This window comes from Copadichromis virginalis, linkage group LG10 (assembly GCF_057382275.1).
Source record: "Copadichromis virginalis isolate Kocher_CV1m ecotype Utaka linkage group LG10, C_Virginalis_male_GT1.1, whole genome shotgun sequence".
NCBI lineage: Eukaryota > Metazoa > Chordata > Actinopteri > Cichliformes > Cichlidae > Copadichromis > Copadichromis virginalis.
This window is the reverse complement of record NC_140627.1, coordinates 9,567,915-9,588,822: the sequence shown is the minus strand read 5'-3', so window position 1 is coordinate 9,588,822 and position 20,908 is coordinate 9,567,915. Positions and strand designations below refer to the sequence as shown.

At 41.2% G+C, this 20,908-nt stretch overlaps 1 protein-coding gene across 11 annotated transcripts in view; it reads left to right on the top strand.

Annotated features, from left to right (window-relative positions):
• msi2b (musashi RNA-binding protein 2b) overlaps window positions 1–20,908 on the top strand; it is a 279,768-nt gene that overhangs the window by 244,316 nt on the left and 14,544 nt on the right. For 4 of the 11 annotated variants that reach the window (XM_085469727.1, XM_085469724.1, XM_085469726.1 and 1 more), the window contains exons 11-12: window positions 11,348–11,467; window positions 20,612–20,791. In XM_085469727.1, the coding sequence (XP_085325853.1) occupies window positions 11,348–11,467; window positions 20,612–20,791 (300 nt within the window). The remainder of the gene's footprint in view (window positions 1–11,347; window positions 11,468–20,611; window positions 20,792–20,908) is intronic. The other 7 variants (XM_085469728.1, XM_085469729.1, XM_085469733.1 and 4 more) reach the window with 4 other exon arrangements.

Genomic DNA, 20,908 nt, shown 5'->3' with positions numbered 1-20,908 from the left:
CTGCGGAACCAGCAACCGCACTCTCACAGAGGCAAAGCTGAAAGGCTAGCTATTTCCTGAAAGTGGAAAAGAAGCCTCACCTCATTTGCCCAGGCCTTAACTCACCCTAGGATAGCAGACGCATCCTCACACACTGAAGCAGGCAAACAGTCTGCCACAGAGACCCATAGACTAGGTTCCTGCGGTGGGGAAGATGAGGTGCTGTAACAGGCAGAGTGGCAACGCTAAAGCTCATTATGTCTCGGCTGTTATGCTGCTGGTCTTGAAATGAAACTCGAGCTGTCCTGCCTCGTACATGGATGCCACCTTCGGACGCTGCTGGAGACCAGCAACAGAACAGAAAAAGACCACAGACCTGGATGCAAACTGAGGAGTACAATATGTGTGTCTCTGAGACCATGCTCTCTTTCTACTTCCTGTTGTTTTGATGCCACCCACTGTTTGAGAGCTCCAGCGCATTGGTACTTGCTAGGACTCTACCCAGCTGTCTCCACCTTTTCCTCCATCTTTCCACCGTTCCCTCTTGCTGACTGAGCTAATAGCTCTCCAGTGGCTCAGTACTGCTCGTTTCCTAATGGATGGCTATACTTTATGCAGTATACATGAAGTATAGTATGCTTATAACAGTGCATACAGCCCTGCAAACATTGTTTGCTTCTGCAGTGATCAAGTGAAGTCAAGTGTTGCAGCCCTATTTTTGGGTCATGCCACATTTTACCCTACTTGCCCCTGGTATCTGGAGCAGTGCTAGATTGTGTAACCATGGAGCTGGCCAAAAATATAATAAGTCTGCAAAAGCTCGGGTTTAAGATCATGTTTACATATTATATCACATATTATCCTTTTATCCTTTAAATGAATTATCACTGAGAAGGTGAGTTTGACTGTACGAGATATGGTGAAGCATAGTTCAAATCCACCAACACATATTTAACTTGAATGATAAAATGACACGCAGTGCACTCTCTTTCATTTGAGAAAACCTGAAATTACCCCCCTTCATCATTCATCTGTCCGGTTCAGTACCACCCCCAGAACTGGGAGATGGGCATTAAAATGCATAAAAAATTAAGGCTGTTTACTTGGACACTAATGAGAGGAGGCTTAAGTAGTCTAGTTTAATTAGTATGATTGGCTCCACGGGGACCACACAGGCAGGGCCATAACAACTGATTCACTTGGAGCTCACAAGACCTTTTCATACACTCGAAGTGTCAGAACTGATGTCAGAGGAGATTGGACTGCAGAGACATGTTGCCTTTACTGATCCTAGGTTGGAAAGGAGCACTGCAGTTAAATGCACTGAAGCAGACCATTACATAAGCACTACTGCAAGGTCAGACATCTGTGTCCTTCCTGTCTGTCTCTCTCTATTTAAGTCACTATCCTAAACTGCCTTGGTATTAAGGTTGTGAACCGAAAACCCTGTCTCATTCTGAAAACCAGTTTCACAATTTCCTCGACCAAATGGATTTAAATGTCTCTGCCTTATCTATCCTGGCAGATTTCTCTTCTGTTTTTTGAAATGCATTGTTTCTGTCCCTTATTGTTTCATTCTCCAGTGCTTCATCTTTAACTGCTGCAGGTGTGTGAGTGACTGGGAGTTATATTGAGGCTTGTGTGGAAGCCCAATGTGTTTATATCAGTTGTGCAGCATAGGAGCAGTTTCCTTTATACTGAAGAGCACGGGAAGTAGTACAAAGAAGAGGTCGAAAGTGCGGCTACACTTCAATAAAGAGCCTAGTTTGTCCTCTTTGATGCTATGCTGCCATGCACTTCAGCTACAAAGAAACAGCACTCTTGTCACTGAGAGCTAAAAGACTAGAAGTAGAAGACTCTGAGCTCTTCCTGAGCTCACGGCATAACATCACATTGCAATGTCACAATCACTCACACACCGTTGTACAGCTGCATCGGTTTCTTCTGCTTTTAATTTATGAATGATTTCTAAATATGTAAAGCTGTAGGTGTGCAATGTGGATAGTGGGCAGTTTTGACAGACGGCTGCATGGGTACGGACACTCCTCTTCAGCTGGAAGGCTTCGGATTGAGCCCCCTTGGCAGCAGGAATCCACCCTACTGAAGTGTCCTTGAGCAAATCACTTAGACACTGCTAGCACAAGTAGGCTAGTCTGTAGCACACCCGTTCCTCACCTCTGACCTTCTCATGAAGAGCAGTAATTTCCCAACAGAAAGATACATTATATGTTTACCACTGCTCTCCTGAGATTGCAGATTTGTCTTTTCAGTGCGTTATGAATTAAAAGATGTTGGGTTCTAAATTATTTTAGATTGTTTTTGTTTCAGGTGGCAGAGAAGATGTGATTTAGTTATGACTAACAGAATCTGAGATTTTTATTTATTTTGTTTTTTTATTGCTTTGCCTCTGAAAGATTACCCAGATTAAATTTTAACACATATGCATCTCCTCTCGGGCCTCATCATTTGGTCAAAAGACAAAAGATACGTGTGCAATTACCAGCGTAAAGCCAGGCTTTGCTGAGGTCTGGATTCACTCCTCTTCTCTCATTGACTCTTTCTTTCCCCCATCAGATGCCATCATTGGCAAAGGATCAGTGTGCCAAATTGTTTCATTACTTACAGAAATCATTACCTTTGGTTTAAAAAAGAAAGTAAGAGGGAAACACAAACGCAGATATATTGACCTGCACATACGCAGATATATAAATGAAGTCAGGTGTGACTATATGACAGAGCAATTGACTGTTCTTGTACTGTAGAGATGTGGGCAGTCTTGGTGTTGTAGAGCCTATGTATTGCTGCTGTCTGCAGTGAAGAAGTGCAGGCTATATGTATGTATATGCTGAATGCCTGTGGTATTGTGTATATCCATTTTTAAATCCTCTCTAAAGCATATCATTCAGTGCTGTGTTGCAACTCATTTTTCCCCTTTGGAGGAGGCACCGGACTATCCTGTCATCACTCTCTTTTATTGTCATAACTGTGCACTCTCAAAAATAAATTACCTCATTGTACCACTTGACAGGCGGTGCTTATTTTGTACCCTGTGGTTTTTACTTTACAGAGAGCAGTCTGTTTCCAAAATCTGACCTTTAAAAAAAAGGTTCAAAACTGGGTCATACTGACCACGCAATGCTGTATCTATTTAAGATCTGCAGCCAACTTGGAATCACCAAGACCTGAGGAAACTTCAAATCCAACATTTCTAATCTCTGCACCACATTGCAGAATTACAAAATTGTCAAAATGTGTTCAAATATTTAAACCATTTATTTTTTATGTGGCTGACTGACTGTTCTCCCAATTTTATACCTTTAAATCTTTTAGACACTGTGAATGCATGCACCTACTTTGGAAAATGTGTCATTTTGTGAACATCAGGAAAAGTACACAGTAAAGTCTAACTGCTTATATTATATTATGATATCAGCTGTTTGATGATCTGTCATTACTGGCATTTGTATAGTGACTGAAACACTTAAACAGTGCATGAATGCATCACACGATTAAAATCCACTTATAGTCAATCCTATGCCAGAGTGTAACTCCAGTTGCTTTTGACGATAAGGATTTGAGCCTATAGATGCACACTGCTATTTTTAACATGTCACCTCTTACTTTAATATTGTTTTATTGAGCTGGCTCCATAATAGTTTAGACTAAACAAAGCTGGATGCAGCTATACTATGTGGCACCGGTGCAAGATTCGCTTCCCTGCATTTAGTTTGTAAACATGAATTTTGAATCGTTAAATTCAGCTGAGATATTTGATTTCGAAAACTTGTTTTTTTAGAATATGTCTTTTATTGATGCTGTAGGCTTTTTATAGCCTAGTTTTGCCAGGCAAATGAGCAAATGTGAATTATTCTGGGACCTCTCAGTTCTGTTTCACTTTCCAAAATGACTCTGGGTGGGTAGACTGAAACCAACCAAGGCAACATAACTTGTGATATACCGCTTATCAAGAGAAAAATATAAACAGACAACAATTGGCAACAAATGCTGGGACTGTACTCTGCCAGAGCGAACAAAGTACCAGTAATATTTGCAGACTGCCATTTGAAAAAATGTCATTTTATTAAGCTTTCACACTAGACTATCTGTTACAAATCAGCTGATCCAAGAAAATGTTACTAGATACTAAGATACTAGCCTGTAGACCTAAGGGAAATAGCTGTAGGGAAATAACAGATGGGAGGAATAAGGCATTATAAGACAATAAGGCAAGAAACTCTGTCACTGTCTGTGTAACCATTTCTCCATCCATCCAATATCCCATCAAGTTTCCTAACCACTTATCTGGCTTAGGGTTCGATGGAGCATCATCTAAGTGATTATTTACCTGTTTAATTCTTTCATCCTGTAACGATTCTGTTTGAAACCTTCGTCGTGGAGCTCTGTGTTCTCCTTTGTCCTTTGTGGCGCATGCACCGATTCCAAGCATTGAAAGACACCAGACATAAACACGGCGAGATTAATTTGAATGACTGACATGCAACCCAGCTCTGTTAATCAAGTTATGTTTACTCTGATTAGGACTTTAATGTGAGTAAGATAACCTGGTTAAGGTGTTTACATGAGAGTTGCAATAATATGTGTATTGCATTAGTCTGGTTATAATTGAATTACTTGTGTGCATGTAAATGCTCTTTCTCTCTGTCTCTCTGGCTCATTTCCAGACCCTAGCCTCTGCATTGTAAGCGAGGGGAACTCTCTGTGTGTACTGTAGGTCTCCTCTGATCAGAGGAGAGGTGAGACGTGAGCATGTGTGCAGCAGTTCATATGAAAGCCACCTGGCTCTCTCCAGCTCTGTGATTTATGCCTTTGATAACAACAACCCAGAGATGCTTTCAACAACAACAAAGTCACACTGACGGATGACAACAATAGGACACTTGTCAGTCTGGAGATGAAAAGATGTCTTGCTAGGTGGCTGTCTCTTTGGTAACTTTGATAAATATTTTCTTTCTTTTTGTTTTGTTTATTTGTCTCTATATGTTTCTCTATATCTTATCAAATGTTATTGATGAAGCAAAATGTGTAGTGGAGTCAGTTTTCCATTTCTGACAGAATGCCTCCCTCAACCCATGACAAGGCAGCCGTGTGCTTCACTGGCCCGGCTACAACTTCTGTTGTACTTCTTAGTGTCTTACAGTGAACTTCTTATAGGTCATTTACAATTTCCTTTTCTTTATTTTACAATGAATTTGCTAAGATCTCTTCCATGAGTCATCCTTTTTATTATTAAGACATAGGTGTCAAACTCTGGCCCGCGGGCCAAATTTGGCCCGCAGCCTAATTACAAATTATTATTAGAGCTGGCCTACTGGTATTATACAGCTAATATATATATTGTTTAGTATTAAGCGTTGTTTGTTCCATATTCAGATTTTCAGCAAAGTTTGAGTCCATAAGGAGAGATTCATTCTTAAATCTGGAGGAAGATTTTTTTTTTCAATAAATATTAATGTTAGCCCGCGACCTTGTTCCAGTTTTGAATTTTGGCCCACTGTGTATTTGAGTTTGACACCCCTGATTTAAGACATACAAACTACTGAGCAGTGTAGACCTCTCTATGCAAAGCAGCGCTGAGCGTCAGCTAAACCAAATTTATTCTGAATAAACTAAATAAAAAAACTCAACAACACTCAAATGATGCAAATGCAATTCAGAAACATAACCAGAAGGCCACTCTGAGCCCATCTGCCACCAAAACGCTTATACCCAGTTTCACAGAAGAAAATGATCAGGCTTCACCAGGCTTTCTTTGGCCATGTTACACCTCTCCTCCATGTGTCCATAACATGTGATTGTTTGTTTGCTTAGGTAATTACAAAATCAGGTTAGTTTTGATGAGAATCAGCATCAATCAAAAAGGAAGTTCAACCTAAAATTACAGAGACACACATTCTTTATCTACTTTCTTTACTCCAAATCTGTTGAACGGTTTACATTTACGCTTCAAATGTAGAAATATTCTCCTAAATTTCACCCAACTTTACAGCAGATCAATTTTAGATTAAAGTGCAGATGAAAATTGCTGCTTTCAGCTATTTTTTAAATTTATTCTTATTATTTATTTAATATATTATTATTGTTTTATAATTATTTAGCCTCTTGTTTTCTGGGTTGTTACTTCTTCACCTCTGTTTGAATTATGAACATGTCCTTAATGCAACTTAATATTTTGATTTATTTGTAAGATTTCCTTGAACTTTGAAGCGACCCATAATTTCTTTATATTTTGGATTCGAAAGGCCATACTTTCATCTAGTTTTTCCTTTTTTAGTGCTCTGCAGGCTTTTTGAAGTTGTTTCAAAGTTGTTCTTTGAATATTGGCTGCTTTTTAAATCATTTTCAGTCCTGGCCTCGTACCTTAGAGGGGAATGTTTTTTCAAGCTGTTTTTTAACCTTTCAACCATACAAAGTGTGTTCTACCAGCGTTAACTTGATAAATGTGTGTGGGTGTGTAACTTATCAGCTATCACTCATCAACCTCATGGTTATTGAAGCACTACCAAAAAGGTAGTCTATACTACTATGTGAATTCCATAAATTTAAGGTTTTCCTACTTGTTTAAACCCGATGTGTGAAAAAGGAATCCACTGTGATGCTAATGATAGTCTGCGCTCTCGTACCTGTTTGTAAAAGTTGGTTTTGGCCTTAAAATTAATGCAGCAATTTATCAGAGATGTGCAGCACGGAAGGAGAGTTAAAGCATACAGGTGGTTCACACCAGGCAATTTACTGCATTTTAAAATGATGCAATCCATACATTACTAAAACTACTGTTAAGACATATATTGTATTTTAATGTATATAATGTAATGTATTTTTGGCCTTCTTAAGTGGCAATTAATCAATAATTGAATATTTTGAAAAGGAAGATTGTTTTTTTTAATTTGCATGAGATTTTTTTTCTTGTTAAACCTTCACTTTATTAACACTAACAAAATCAAATGTGTCATTTTATTGCTCTGTTTCTGTATTTACCTAAATGAGGAGATTTATGGGGGTTTTTTCAAACCAGAATTCCATGAAAATGAATGGCACACCAGAGTCCTGGCCTTATGTCTCCCTCTATTTCTCATTATCTTTGTCCTTTCCTCTCTTTGTCTTCTACTGATGTGTGCTGGTATTCTCGGTTCATCTGTCTCACTCATCAGCGCTCTTCGCTGTTCATCTGTCTTACTCCTTCTGTCTGCCCTCCGAAATTGGCTGTAGCAGGCTGAAAGCCTTGTTCGCCGGCCCCTTTTGTCGAACCAAGCTACTGTGTTAAGAATCTTAGCATGAAAAGTCTGCTAGCCAGCGAGCTAATCCTGGTTAGCTGCTTGTCTAATCCCAAATTTAATGTTAAAATCTTGAAAACACTGATGCAGAGCAATACTAACACTTTCTAAAGAGACCATGTTTATATATTGTATTGACAGCATTTTAGATTTCCACTTAAAAATTAAGTTATAGTGTTGTTGGTTTTAATAGTTTTCAGTTTCATAAAGATTTTAAAGTTTGAGCATATTTGATCCATATCCATAGAAGCATCCTCCGTCCCTGGGTTCCTCCTGTGCATTCGTCAGTTGACACTCTTCTTATAGGAGAAATGAGGAGAGTGCTCTGTGACTGATGGAGCTGCTTTGTCAATGACAGGGGAGCTGCTGCTGGCAGTTTTGGGCCAAAGAACAGTGCAGATTACATTAACATCAGTCAAGCTGTTGTCAGACTAGTAGGACATAAATAGGACCTTATTGATGCATAATGCAACAACTTTTCATTGTGACGTTCTCTGAGTAATGGGTTCAGAAAGTGAGTCTGTGGCAAGAAAGGCAGTGTGCCAGAAAAGATCTGCAGAGATGTATCAGAAATGGCGCATTGGTTAAGTCGAGATCAAGTCGAAAAAAGAGTATTGTCTGGATAGATCGATATTTAAGAGTCAGCATGAATCAACTGACTTAGGGTTAGCTTGAAAACATGGCAACATCAGGCAAAAAGAGGCACATCAGTGTTTTTAGAAGTGGCGAGAATTAATTTTACTAACCACTTCTCCTAATTTTTTTCTCCTTTGCTGGATATCATATTACTGTTAAAGGGCTTTGACAGTTTGTAATAGAAAAAACAAAACTGTTGACCCAGACTCCAACAAGCAAAAATCCCAGAAATCCTTGACAGAAAAATTGCACTGTGCGGTTTGATCACCGATGACACTGCCCCTACTGCGCCTCTCCACCTACTTCAGTACAGTCAACTTCACAGAGACTCACAAAATACAGGTGCAGCTAGAAGAGGAGCTGCCGTGCACCCAAGAAAAATGCCACTTCATAGACATAAAGTAGTAAAGTATAGTGCTCTGGATCCACGTTTTGCACCTTCAGCATAGATCCAATGATGTGACGTATTTGATATGGTATTCTGTTTACTGAGTTCCTTTAACCAAAAGTTCATTTTATGCAGTGAATGATATGTTTACATGCTGTATATCATGGTGGCAGTTCAAGCAGAAGAAATTATTAGAAGTTAATGTGAAAGTTGTAAAGGAAAGACTTGCATGGTCAGGTAAGACTTTAAGTTAGCATTACTACAGAGAATAATAACTAAGGAGTTTTGACAAACTGTAGTTGTACATATAAATATTTGAGACCATGCAATCCTTTTGTTTAGCAAGAGCCAGCGTCTGGCAGTTTTGAAAGTCCTCATCTTTCTTTAGGTCTAATCTTTCTTCCTTCTCGACGAAGCATTCTCGAGGAAGGCTGAATTTCTGTGAGGAGCGAAAGCTGAGGACAGTTCCCTGGAGTCCGGACACCAAGGCCCCCGGGCCTCCACAGCTCATAAACAGATGTGTCCTTGTCCCCAGCCAAGCGCAGCCACTCAAGTGGCAAAGCAGGGGCCCAATAATTGTGAAGAATAGAAAGCTAAATATTGGCTTTATCTCCTCAGTAATAAAAGGGCCATGAAATTGATTTAATGCTGCAGCGCTTCTCTTGGGTGGCTTCTTACAGCGTGAGCACAAAACAATGAGCAGCAGCCATCTATTAATTAACCCACCTAATCCTGCAAAGTTAATCTCTCACCACAACTTTGCCCGCAACTAACTTCCAAGCCAGTGGGTCTATTGGGGGTGTCATGACAATGGCAGTGAGGGGAAGATAGATTCACCACTTAGGAAAAAGGGAGCGAGAGAGAAAGAGGTGGAGAGTGCACTGTTGTGCACATCAACCATGAGGGACGTTGTAAGTGGAAATTCAGGGGTGCATGGCCGTCATTAGCATAGCTTCAGAGTCGATTTGTGTTTTAGTGAAAAGAGGCGGAGATTAGCTCTTGGAGTCGTTTTCAGGTGTGCTGCGGCTGCAGTAGCGTAGGCGGGGTGGATTTAAGTTGCCTTTTTTGTTGTCTTTTGTGTGTCCTTTTTCTCCTTTCACCATGCTACCTCAGTCTGTTATTCTCTCCTGAGCTGTTAGATAGTCGGGGGAAAAGTGGCATTTCTTTTTCTTCTTCACCTGCCTACCAGTCGCAGCATGATGGCACCTCACACCCAACTCGCACATTCATGGTCATATTGTGTCGACAGAGTTGTGAATTACCTCCTTCTCGGGCGGCTGATGAAAAGCTATGTGTTTTTCTCTTTGGCTGCAGCTCATCTGACCCTGCCCTCTCACCTCCCCCCCATCCCTCCCTCTGTCTCATCAGTCTTTTGTGTGAGTCCCTCTTCGTGGAATAGCAGTACAAGGCTGGCTCGGAAAATAGGTCACCCGCTGGTGCTCCTCTCACCTCTACAGCATTCAAAAAAAATAATCCTCTGAGGTATCTTGTGCCATTTTGTAATGTCTAAACCACAGTCTCCAGAATATAGCCAGAACACACAAAAAACACACATGCACACATATCAACTAAAGGAGGGGGGGAAAAAATCAAGAAAAAATCCAATTGAGGGAATTTGGAGATCATTTCTTTGCTAGTGAGGAAAGCATTTCCTGTGGAGATAATTTTAGGAGGCTGATTAGGCATAGAAGGTGTTGAGCCCAGAGTGAGGAATCTCATCACCCATACTAATGACATGCCATTCCTGTGCTGAGAGCCCAAGCCCTGGGCATGGACTAGTCTCTGTCAGCCACCTCTAGCTACTGTGTTCATTAAGGCCAACAATGTAATTACAATTCACAGATACTGTGTTGGCTTAATTACAGTCTGATTATTAGGCTGATATTTGTTGGAATAATCAGACCCTTTAAAAGTGGATTTATATTTGCATGGAATTAAAGCCTTGATTTTATTAGTGTATCACAAACTGCCTGATTTCTGAGTGAGTGTATGCTGTAGATGTGGTTTAAAGTGGCGAGCTTAAAGAATCTCAGCGTCGGGGTATAAATGTTTACATCAGTAAAGTATTTACATGAGAATAAACAAACACAAAAGACTTCTTCAGTCTTCACATAAGCTCACAGATGGAAATCTCTGAGTGACAAATCATCCAAGAGATGCCTTCGTCTGATTGTGGGAAATGTTTTTCTCTGCTACATATGTTCCACCTGAATAGCCAGACAAAAAAAATCAAAATGTGGACTGCATTACAGTGGATTATTCTGATTCCATAGACACTCACTGTAATTGGGAGCACTCCCGAACAAAATGCAGGGATGGTCCCCAGAGGTAGGGCCATTATGCCCATGTCTATGCAGCTCAGAAGTGGCTATAATCTTTCATCCAAAGCATGTGACATAAACACCCCCAGAGCCAAATTCTTCCACTAATGTAATCAGAGATCTTACACGGGTTTGTGCTGTAGCTGAATACAGTCCTACACATTTGCAGAAATGTACCTTTATATAGTTTGAAGTCATACATTTTTCATATATTCATTCTTACATGTATCGTCATCAGCATATTTTTCTGTATGAGTCCAAAGATATAGTCTTTACAGTAAGAGGATGTGGATTATATTGCTAAACATGACATTTTGAATACATAGAAATCAAATGTTGTGTATACGAAACAATTTGGAGATTGTTTATTTGAGTTACTAGGTGATTTGTTTAAAATCTCAACCTTCTCATGTGCCAGGTTGGATTTGACAGAGCTGACCTATGTGTCTCTATTTTTTCCCAGCTCGTTTTATTCCGTGAGTTGCTCGTGGCTATCGTTTTGTTTCTGTGTGTGTGGATCGAGCAGGTCTGCGGGGTTTTGAATCTCACTCTGTGTTCTGTAGGAGACTGCTGACAGATGTCGACCTAACACGAGCCCCTGTCTGTGAAAGCTATAGTTTTATCCTGTAGCTCAGCACTGGTATCAACATTCTCCTGCAGCTTTGGGAGGTACTCATCTCTGTGCACGAAGTGATGTGCGTGTGTATATGTGTGTGTATATGTGCCTGCAGGCTTCCCAGCGACAGCATATGGACCGGTGGCGGCGGCGGCAGTAGCGGCAGCGCGTGGCTCAGGTAGGGGGGCCCGTGGAAGAGGCGGCTACTTGGCGTACCCACAGAGCACAGGGCCAGGTAAACGCTCTGTCCATGTTCTGTGTGGCTGCTGCTCTCTTCAACTTCTCCTGCTCTGCTTCTCCCCATAGACATAGTTCCCTCAGCCCCCAACACACTTGGCAACATTTTGAATTTAGGCTCACATACATATTTAATCCAAAATATCTACATACACATCCTTTCAGACATAGCCCTAGCCGCTCCAGATCCCTCTAAAACATGAACCGGCAGCTTTAATTCCAATTCTCTCATCTGGAAGATTTTTAAGGGCTGATGACAAAGCACGACAAATTTTAATATGAATTCCGCTCATGTATGATAACATAGCTCTGTTTACTTTTGAGACAGTAAAAGTCTTCCCAGGAGGAAATTTCTGAAGCAAAACCTTAATGAAGAGGCGATCCGCGGTCTAAAACATCTGTACTCGAAGCTCTCAGGGTTTTAGCATTAATAAGAAATGGTTACACATGCAAGAAAATCTGATCTTAAAGCAGCTTAGGGCAAATAAAAAAGTCTTTCCTTAATATCTTCTTCTCAGAGTATGTCTATAAATATTTTCAGATTCAAAAATTGAGAATATTGTAACCCATGAAGCTAGGTAATGAATTTCCAGTTTGTCTCAGTATTAAACTACCCGAATGGACATTTTCCTTTGCCTCGTCCAGATATTTGTCATTTAGGTTAAACTAAGTTGCGTAATGTTTGGTCTAATGGTGGATTGTCTCTTAAAAGAAATAAATGAGGAGAAAGCAGTGGAGTACAGTAATGGCAGTCATCTTTGCTCCCAGACACTTTTCTTACAACCTGATCATCAAAGCACCGTGAACCTCGGGTGCCTTTGTGATCACCGTTGTGTCGGTTCTTTACGAACGTCAGCTTATCCTGTGTTGCTCTATATCTGTAAATACAGACGTTTAATAGGGAAATTGGAAAGATTAGTCAGTGCTTTAGCTGCCTGCTTGTAGAGATCAACTTTAAGTACACACGCACTCGAGGAAAGCGTTCTGACAGCACACACCCCATTCGCAAGCAGATGAATATCTGCCAAGAGATTTGTACCAAAAAAACAGGATGCAAGTTTCTTTCTGTCTTAAACAGCATTGATCAACTTGTCGGCTTCATTTAGACATCCTGTTTTTTCCCCCACCCTTACAACTGTAGATCATTCAATAGCTGTCAATAATAGCTCCCCTGACTGAACACACAGCCTCCAGGCAGTGAGGAAAAACTGTCTTTCCTAATCAGACATACTATTTGAAGCTTGTTGGAGCAAATGTGTTTTAATTGTAACTCAGATGTTGCCTGGTTTGTGCAGTGGCTTACAGATATAAAGTCAGGAGACAATTGGTGTTTAATGACATGTGCTGTGATGTGAAATGCACACTATTGCACATGAGCACACTGACAGCTACAGTACGGGCGCACACTACCTGCACGCACGCACACACGAATGCAGACAAGCAAGCTCACGCTCTTCTTCTCATTTGAACTTAATTCAAATCAACAGAGGGAACACTGGAAGCCAATCAGATGCTCTTTCTCTCACATCAAGCTATTTGATTTTGTATTTTGAAAACAAAGAACTTAACCAACAATTGCAATGAACATCACTAAGAAGCAGGAATGTTGATTTGGGGTTAGCAGCAGCCAGGAAGCAAGAGACGTGATGGCAGCTATTATGTACAGTTTAATTCTGACAGCTGCAAATGGAAGGGAGACAAGTAAATGATTATGAACAGGGGCGAAGGGGGAGGGGTGTCAGAGTGAAAAACAGTGACATCATGGGCCTGTTTTAGAGTACTTAAACAGCCACGAGACAGTTTAAGGAGAACTCTTTAGAAAAATGGCAGAATGTGTCTGAAAAGCAGAAAATGGAACAACAATAATAACAGCAGCAAAATGTGGAATATGAGCATAATTTGACTGAGCTCATAAAATGTCAGCAGATCTAAAACAGCTGTATTCTGTTTTATTGTTGCCATTTAGTATCCGCTCTGTTCTCGGGAGAAAAACTTAACAAATGCCTCTTGACGATCCAACGAGAGCAGCTCTCCATCTCGTGGCTTTGAGTCGCAAATGATTTATTAGAAGTCCTCAAGATGACGCCATTAACACGCAGCGTGGAATAATACATGGAGTGCTCTCCTCTCTGCGCAGACACAAACCAAACAGAGGACACAGGTTGTTTAGACTTGACCTTCCTCTCTGTTTGTGTCATCTGGGAACGTTGCTGCATCTCCATCCCGTCGTAACATTTAATTTGCAGCACGCTCGGCCCGGGGTGTCAGTCCAGGAATAGCAATGCTCTTGCTTTCATTTTTGCTAAATTCTCCACGTTTAGTGCAGACGTACATGTGGATTCCATGTGCTTTGACTCCACCTACAGTTTCCATAGAGCACCACATATTATATATGTGCTTGTGGACTTTGACCCAGGAGGAGAGAAGAATTGGCGATGATATTTCACCTGAACCGGATGCCACAGGCTTTAAATAAAAGTAAAAATGCACACTTGATAATCACGAGATATAAGTGGAATGCTACAGGAAAGCTTTTTGTGTAGGTCGAGGCTTGTTTGGAGATTGGCAGCGATACACAAAGAGAGTGTTGTGAAAATGAGGAAGACATTTTCCATCAGTGACAGAGGGCACTTTCGCCCGACTCCCAGTGCTCAGCAGACAGAATGACAGCATGCTGACCTCTCTCTGTGCGACAGACCACTGCTGATGACAAGGTGTATTTTGGATGGCAGTGGCCTGCTTCCTGCAGGAAACCATAGACACAGCTAAGTGGGCCTGTGCCACTTTTTCTTTGATCTATTACCATGTGTTTTATTGCTTAATCTTATTTTTTTTTGCACTATATATTTTAACACTACTGCACTACCTTTCTTGCCTGTTTCCAGGCAATAAAAACTGCCAGTCAGCAGGGGGGGGAAATAAAACACAGAGTTAACGGTTACTACTCAGACAGGCTAATAAAAAGCAAAAGCGGTGATTGGTGTAATTCCAAATGGGTTTTTTTGCAAAAGGTTGGTGTTTGGTGTGCATTTGAAGAGGTGGTTTTTTTTGCTACTCTGATCCCCATCAGGTAGTATCTTGCACCTCTCAAGTGCAACAACGCTTGAGGGGTAGTCTTGATGTGTGTTTTTGGGGACGTTTGAGAAACTAGCTTCAGGCGAGAGGTAGATCAGAGAGATGTGGCTACTTGACAGAGTTTACCATTGCCTGGAGGTGGAAAGGTGCCAGTCCATACTTGGATTTTTAGGCTGGTATCAAGCTATGACTGGGTGCCAGTGGAGGTTTTAAAAGGCAGTCGTATTGTAGCAGTTGGAAAGGCTGAGCATCTGTATATTAAGGCTAACATTGAGGAAATTACTTATTTGCCTGTATTTTAAACACGTACACTTTAACCTCTGCTGTGTATGTGAAGAACAAACCAGTAAATAGAGAAAAAGAGCCATTGTTGCCACAGTTATTGAGACCGACAGGTAGTTTATTGGGGAACTGAATGGTAAAAATTAGACATACATGTCAACAACAACCTGACCATTGAAATGCACGCTGAGAACATCACTCTGAATATTATAAATGGATATCTAACAAATAAAACACGTGGAGAAAGTTAGTAATTTAGCCATTCTTTTTAAGGTCTTCTTTCCTCCTCATTGTGGTACTCTTTCTCCATTTTAAAGTAGACTTATGTGAAATCTCCTGTGCGCTGTCAGATGAAAACTGAGAAAATGCAACTGATGCAGATGGTTCTGACAGTCCAGGGAACTTCAAAGGTCCCAGTGTACTCTGGTTGAGTGTTTTCCTGAGTCCCTCTGAGCTTTCTGAGAAGCTCAAATGTCAGTCTCAGATCTCTGCTCTACCTGCAGTGTACACAAAGCACATCTAACTGCATTTACAGGTCTGGGTACTTGCTATGTACAGTATGTCTGACTTGACTCAGGTGCTCGAAACTGAAATAGAGTGGCTGTGGCCAGCCCTATGAATAAATTGTGCTGCAGTATAAATTGCAGAGGTGGCCCTGCCAGTTTTATTGGGATTTAGGATAGTCGTCACATCATTTAAAACCCATTCCTCCCCTCAGTTAGCTGCTCCTCTTCTTTGTTCTGATCTCACGTTTTCTCATCTCACTTCTCCTTCCACCTCTTTTATTTCCCAGCGATTAAAAGAAAGGAAAAGTGACAGTCATTTCCAAGTTAAGATTATTATCAATTTCCTCCCAACAAGCTCTGTGATCTTCTGCAGTGCCTGAGAGGAGAGTAGGACTGGCTATGTGCACGAGGCTTAATCAGTCTGGCTCTTAGTGAGCATGGGTCCATTTGTCCCAGATGCTAATCTGCAGAGCTCAGCTCTGAGGCCAGAAGCACTTTACATGTATTTGCTGCAAAATAACATGAGCAGGCATGCCAAGCCCATCCTGCTCGGGTTTTTGTCTAAGGCCCAGGGAAAGATTTGACACATCGGGGAGGGCAAAGCGTCCCTTTGCACCTCCACCACAAAGCGGTGGTTCACAGCTGTGGGGAGCAGATGCTCTGAGGTTACAGGCACAGGCCTTCGGGGACATCACCGCTCTGCCCTCCAGGGGCTGCATACATAACACACTCTTCAAAGAAAACTTAATGCTAGGAAGGTATTTTGCTGTCAGTTCTGTGACTTCAGCTTAGAAATATAGTATGTGTTCGATACGATAGTGCATTATGTGGTTATTGCAGAACACTGCAGAATGCTTACTTTGCAAAAAGAAGCGCATAGTTTTCTCCACACTGTGTGGCTACATACTGTAGTGGTTTACATGTTCATGTGCAAATGAAAGGTTGCTGGTTTACTTCCAGTCAGAGACAAAAATCCCCTTAGAGTTGTGTTGGTAAGGGCATCCGGAGTAAAACTGCAAACTCAGACATGCGACCCTGCTGTGATGGTCCTTTGTGAACGAGGGAGCAGACAAAAGTAGCATCTGCAGTCTTTTCCACCCTAACAATAACACGTGAAATAAATGGATGTGAGATTTAGCAACCCATTAACGTACAATCTCTGAGTAAGCATTGCTCTAAGAGTCGGTTCCTCTTTGATTTATTCATATATTCTTCCCTCTGTGTCTAAATGACCATTAGACGTAGCCAGCATCGCGCTCAGATTTCACTCACAGAGAGTCTTAGATTTCTTCAGACCACTTAAGCCTGACCAGACATGTTTGAAAAAAATGTGTTTAGCCAAAAGGCCAGCGCTGTCAGCTCTGGGGCTGCTCACGATGGGATAATCTGCGCCGACTGTCGATAACCGAGCGCCCTTTCTCAGTCCCAACCAGACCCGATCCCTCACAGGTTAAAATCTGCATTAAAATCATTTAGCATGGCCTGTCTGGGCTTTGCTGCTGCAAATTATTGCAAGCGGATTTCTTTCTCTGTTGCACATTGTTTTGCCCGTGATTCTGCGCTCACACTTTCTCTTGGCGCTTGGCACTTTCCACAAGTCGTTCCCCAAGGTAAATCCATATCTCTGTTGAGTTTGCCCGTTACGGGAACGAGTGGCAAGAAAAGGCAAGAGCAGGCATAAAATGAAAAGTAAAGAAAACAGAGGCCTCAGTATGGGTGAGTAAATGCAAGAAGAAATCATCTGTTAAAATTCATTAGCCAAGCTTCTCTGAACACAAAATGACAAGACATTAAATATGTATTATTTATGAAATGTCTGTGCTCTCTGAAAAGGGTGTCTAGTGCTGTTAATTACTCAGCCATTCATTCAGAAAAGATTATTTCAAATGGAAAGTGAAAGCAAGGCTAGACAGCAAAAGAGCTGTTAGTTTCTTTCACGCTATTTTTAAATGACATTGGTGAAAATGAAAAAGCTAATTATGGTAGCTCTAAAATTCAAAGCTAATTTGAGAAGCAGCATGTCAGGTTTATTGACATCTTCTGCAGAGTGATGTGGTTTGATGGCCACCGAGGAATCTTGCTGGTGCCGCAAGGGAAAGGGAGGAGTGGCTGCATGAAAATTTCTATTTGCAGAACTTGGTGATAGATTTTTATATTCCCCGATGCCTGGTATTTGTTGACTGCGTAAATAACAGATATGTTCATGTATATTCAAAGCTTCTTGCACATGAAAAGTCAATATTTTGGTGACGATCAGAATTCCAAACAGAGGCCTTTTAGCGAACCCTTGCACAGTAGAAGATGTGGACAAAGTGTTTTCCTCTGGTTTTAAAATGAGAATGATCCCAAACTCGACAAAGACTCCTGGTAAACCTTTTCACATCCTGAAGACCCACGAGGCCATATTTTATCATCAGTCTGATTAAGGGGTTCTTTTATTTTCCAACTTGTGGGAAAAAAAAGAAGACTACTTTCAAGGTTTGTGATTCCTCCTTAAAGGCAGTCACCTGGCAAAGTGGGACTGAGAACAGGGCATTTATCCACTTAAAGAGAGCCACCCCAATGATGTCAGTAACAGATGACTGCAAGACACTCCCCTCTCTATCGCCTCACAGCCGGTTTTGGTCACTGAGGGCAGAAGGGAAGGAGGGTGGGGGCAGGGGAGATAATTATCAGTATAAATGAAGCCCTGCGAACGATTCGCACTGCTGGGTCCCCTGATATAGTCTCCAAGGCAACCTCAACACGCTCATTTGTTTTGTAGATGAGTAATTACATCCAATTAGTGGCCAGTGGAAAAAAGGAGTCCAAGAAAGGCCCATTGTTCTGGATAGATTGTGTGAATATTAATAGTGGGACGGTCTGAGGCACAGCGATATGATCGGTGATACTCATGCAGCTGTGGGCACACTCTGCCCATTCTCGTCCTGCATAACAGATCAGATAGCCACTGATGAAAATATATGGCTTTGCGAGTGTGGGCCTGCATGTTTGTGTCTCTGTTGTGCTCCTGTGCCAAACAAAGCCAGTTTCCTACCTGAGCCTCCCTCACCAACCTCGAGCTCTAAATGTTTCAGATTTTATTTGCCAGTATTTGCAGCGCCTTATTCCCTTATTTTTCTCTAACCGAGCCCTGCCCAGTTTGTGGTAATTGATACTTTTAAAGGCTAAATTGCATAAGATTGGTGTTTATTGTCCTTGGCATGTGTTTGGGTTTTTTCTTCTTCTTTTTTTAATGAATGATAAACTGTATGGATCTGCATCTGATCCTCAACCCAGTTGATTGTTGTATGTTTTTTGGCCTGTTGTGTTGCAGTTTTCCATTTATTGTTGTCGTGAGCTTCTTTGAGTATCATCCAACATCATTTTAAGATCTCTGGCTGCAACTGGTGGTTGCAGTTGTCACGTTTGAACAAATTTTCTTCCCAGTGAGCAAAAAAAAGTCTTCTGTTCACATAAAACTTTAGTTTTCTGGGTAAGTAGGAAAGTTGTTTAGAAAGACACAAAGGGTCTCACTGGGTTGGAACCTCACCTCAAATTAAAGGCTTCTCGTTATTTTTCATGTCAACCCTGACCACAGGTTTAAAGATGCACCCACTTCAGCTGGTTGCTTTTAATACTATTTTTGCTTCAGTAGCCCTAATACCGTAGTTTAATGTCAGTTTTGTCTAAACAATAATAACAGTAATTATCAACCTAAATCCAGCAAATCACCTACATCTACTCGAGAGTGTGCATGTCATCTACACCTTCCTAATGCTGCTACTTCACAAGATCACACTGATTACAATATGGTTCATTTTCAGCTGCCTTTATTGTCGGTTTTATATCGTATGAAAGTGACTTTTTTTTTATTGTACACTCACAAGGCGAGTTTGCACCGTTTTAAACTGGTGATATATTTGGAATGGATTCCTTATGAATCCCTAATAACGTGGTTTGTGCTATTGTCAATGTTTTTTCCCCATTATAATTATTCCATTGATCCAGCTTTTCCTCATTAGCAAGGCCAATCAATTTTCAGTGACATTTTTCTAAGTGAAGTAAATGGAATGATTGCTTCTTGAGCTTTGTTCAATGTGTCAGGCTTTATGTGACGTACGTGGGAAGCCTGCCCTATTTGGAGCCTATAATTTGATGAGTGGGCAGACAGCCCACAAGTGGTGAGATCAGAGTGCTAAAAAGCATTGGCGGGGAGAAACATGGCTGGTGCTTACTTTCCATTTGGCAGAAGTGGACTGTCTCACTCTGAATGGGTAGAGGTGAAGTGGCTTTGAATGGCTATTCGCTCCAGGACCCAAATAAAAAAACAAACACACAGCAGGGGAAACCCAGCATGGAAAAGCCGGTGTCACCAATCTCAGTCCCTGAGTAGATTAACTCTCTTATCAAAGAGGTGTGAGAAGGAGCAGTTTCTTTTAATTGCACTCTTTATATGAGCAGCTTGCCACAGATTAAGAGAACAAGCAATAAATGTCAGCACGACTTATTGCTGAATGACATTTTCTAAACTGTTGATAATCCACCATCTGTGTCAAAGAAAGAATTCGAAGAGGCCAATCTAAGACGTGCTCAGAGTACTTAGTACACTTGAGAATTCTTATCATCAATAAACATGAACGTGTCTGTATCTCATTCACATAAAGGGCTTATCAGTTTTTATTGGTCCAAAAAAAAACGAGGGGTTTAAATTAATTATCGATCAGTGCGCTCTGTGTTTCTTTTCATTTAAATGACAAAAGCTTCCTCCAGGTACGTCAAGTAAGAACTGTCGGTTTGAAATGAGAAATGTATTGACCTGCTTTGACCTGATTCTTAGATTTTTTTAAATTTATTTTTTTAGCTCACTCATTAATGCTTGCAAACAAACACTGGGACAGGTCAGTTATGCAAAGCTGTGGCCTTACTGTGTATTTTGTATTTATTGCTTTTGGTCCATTTCAATTAAGTTAATGAGCAGTTTTTAATTATATCCTTTCATGGAATTATTTTATACGTCCATTATTTTCAAGTTAGTGTATATACAATATAGCTGAACATAGCAAACACGGACCATATGCCAGGGGGTCTGGCCACATGGCAGGAGCTGCTGGGGAGGGAGGGCAGGGAGGGCCAACTAAAGCAGACAAAATATAAGGATGTGACCTTAAAATGGTGTAAAGCACCATCGAGCTATGCTTATCAATCTGGACACTTTGACTATGACAATGAACAAGTTGATTTCCACAATGATGGAGTCCCCTCCCCTCCCCCTCCCCACCCTATACTGTATCTCCCAGGCCTCCCCGATTATGGGTTTTACTCTGCGCCCAGTGACCAGAGGGGGGGGCCCTGCTCCTTTGCTGACTATGGCTCCCTGGGGCCCCAAGCGGCTCAGATGCTGCACAGTGAGCATGCCACCTCCGCCTGCAACTCCCCCCTACAGCACCTACACAGCCCGGATCAATTTAAGAACCCAGGTTTGTATCTGAGCATCTATCTCATCCACATTTTGGACTTTTCAGTTTGATTCATGACATTTTTCCATGCAGATGATCTAATCTTTTTTATACACATATACATATTTTCTCTTACTT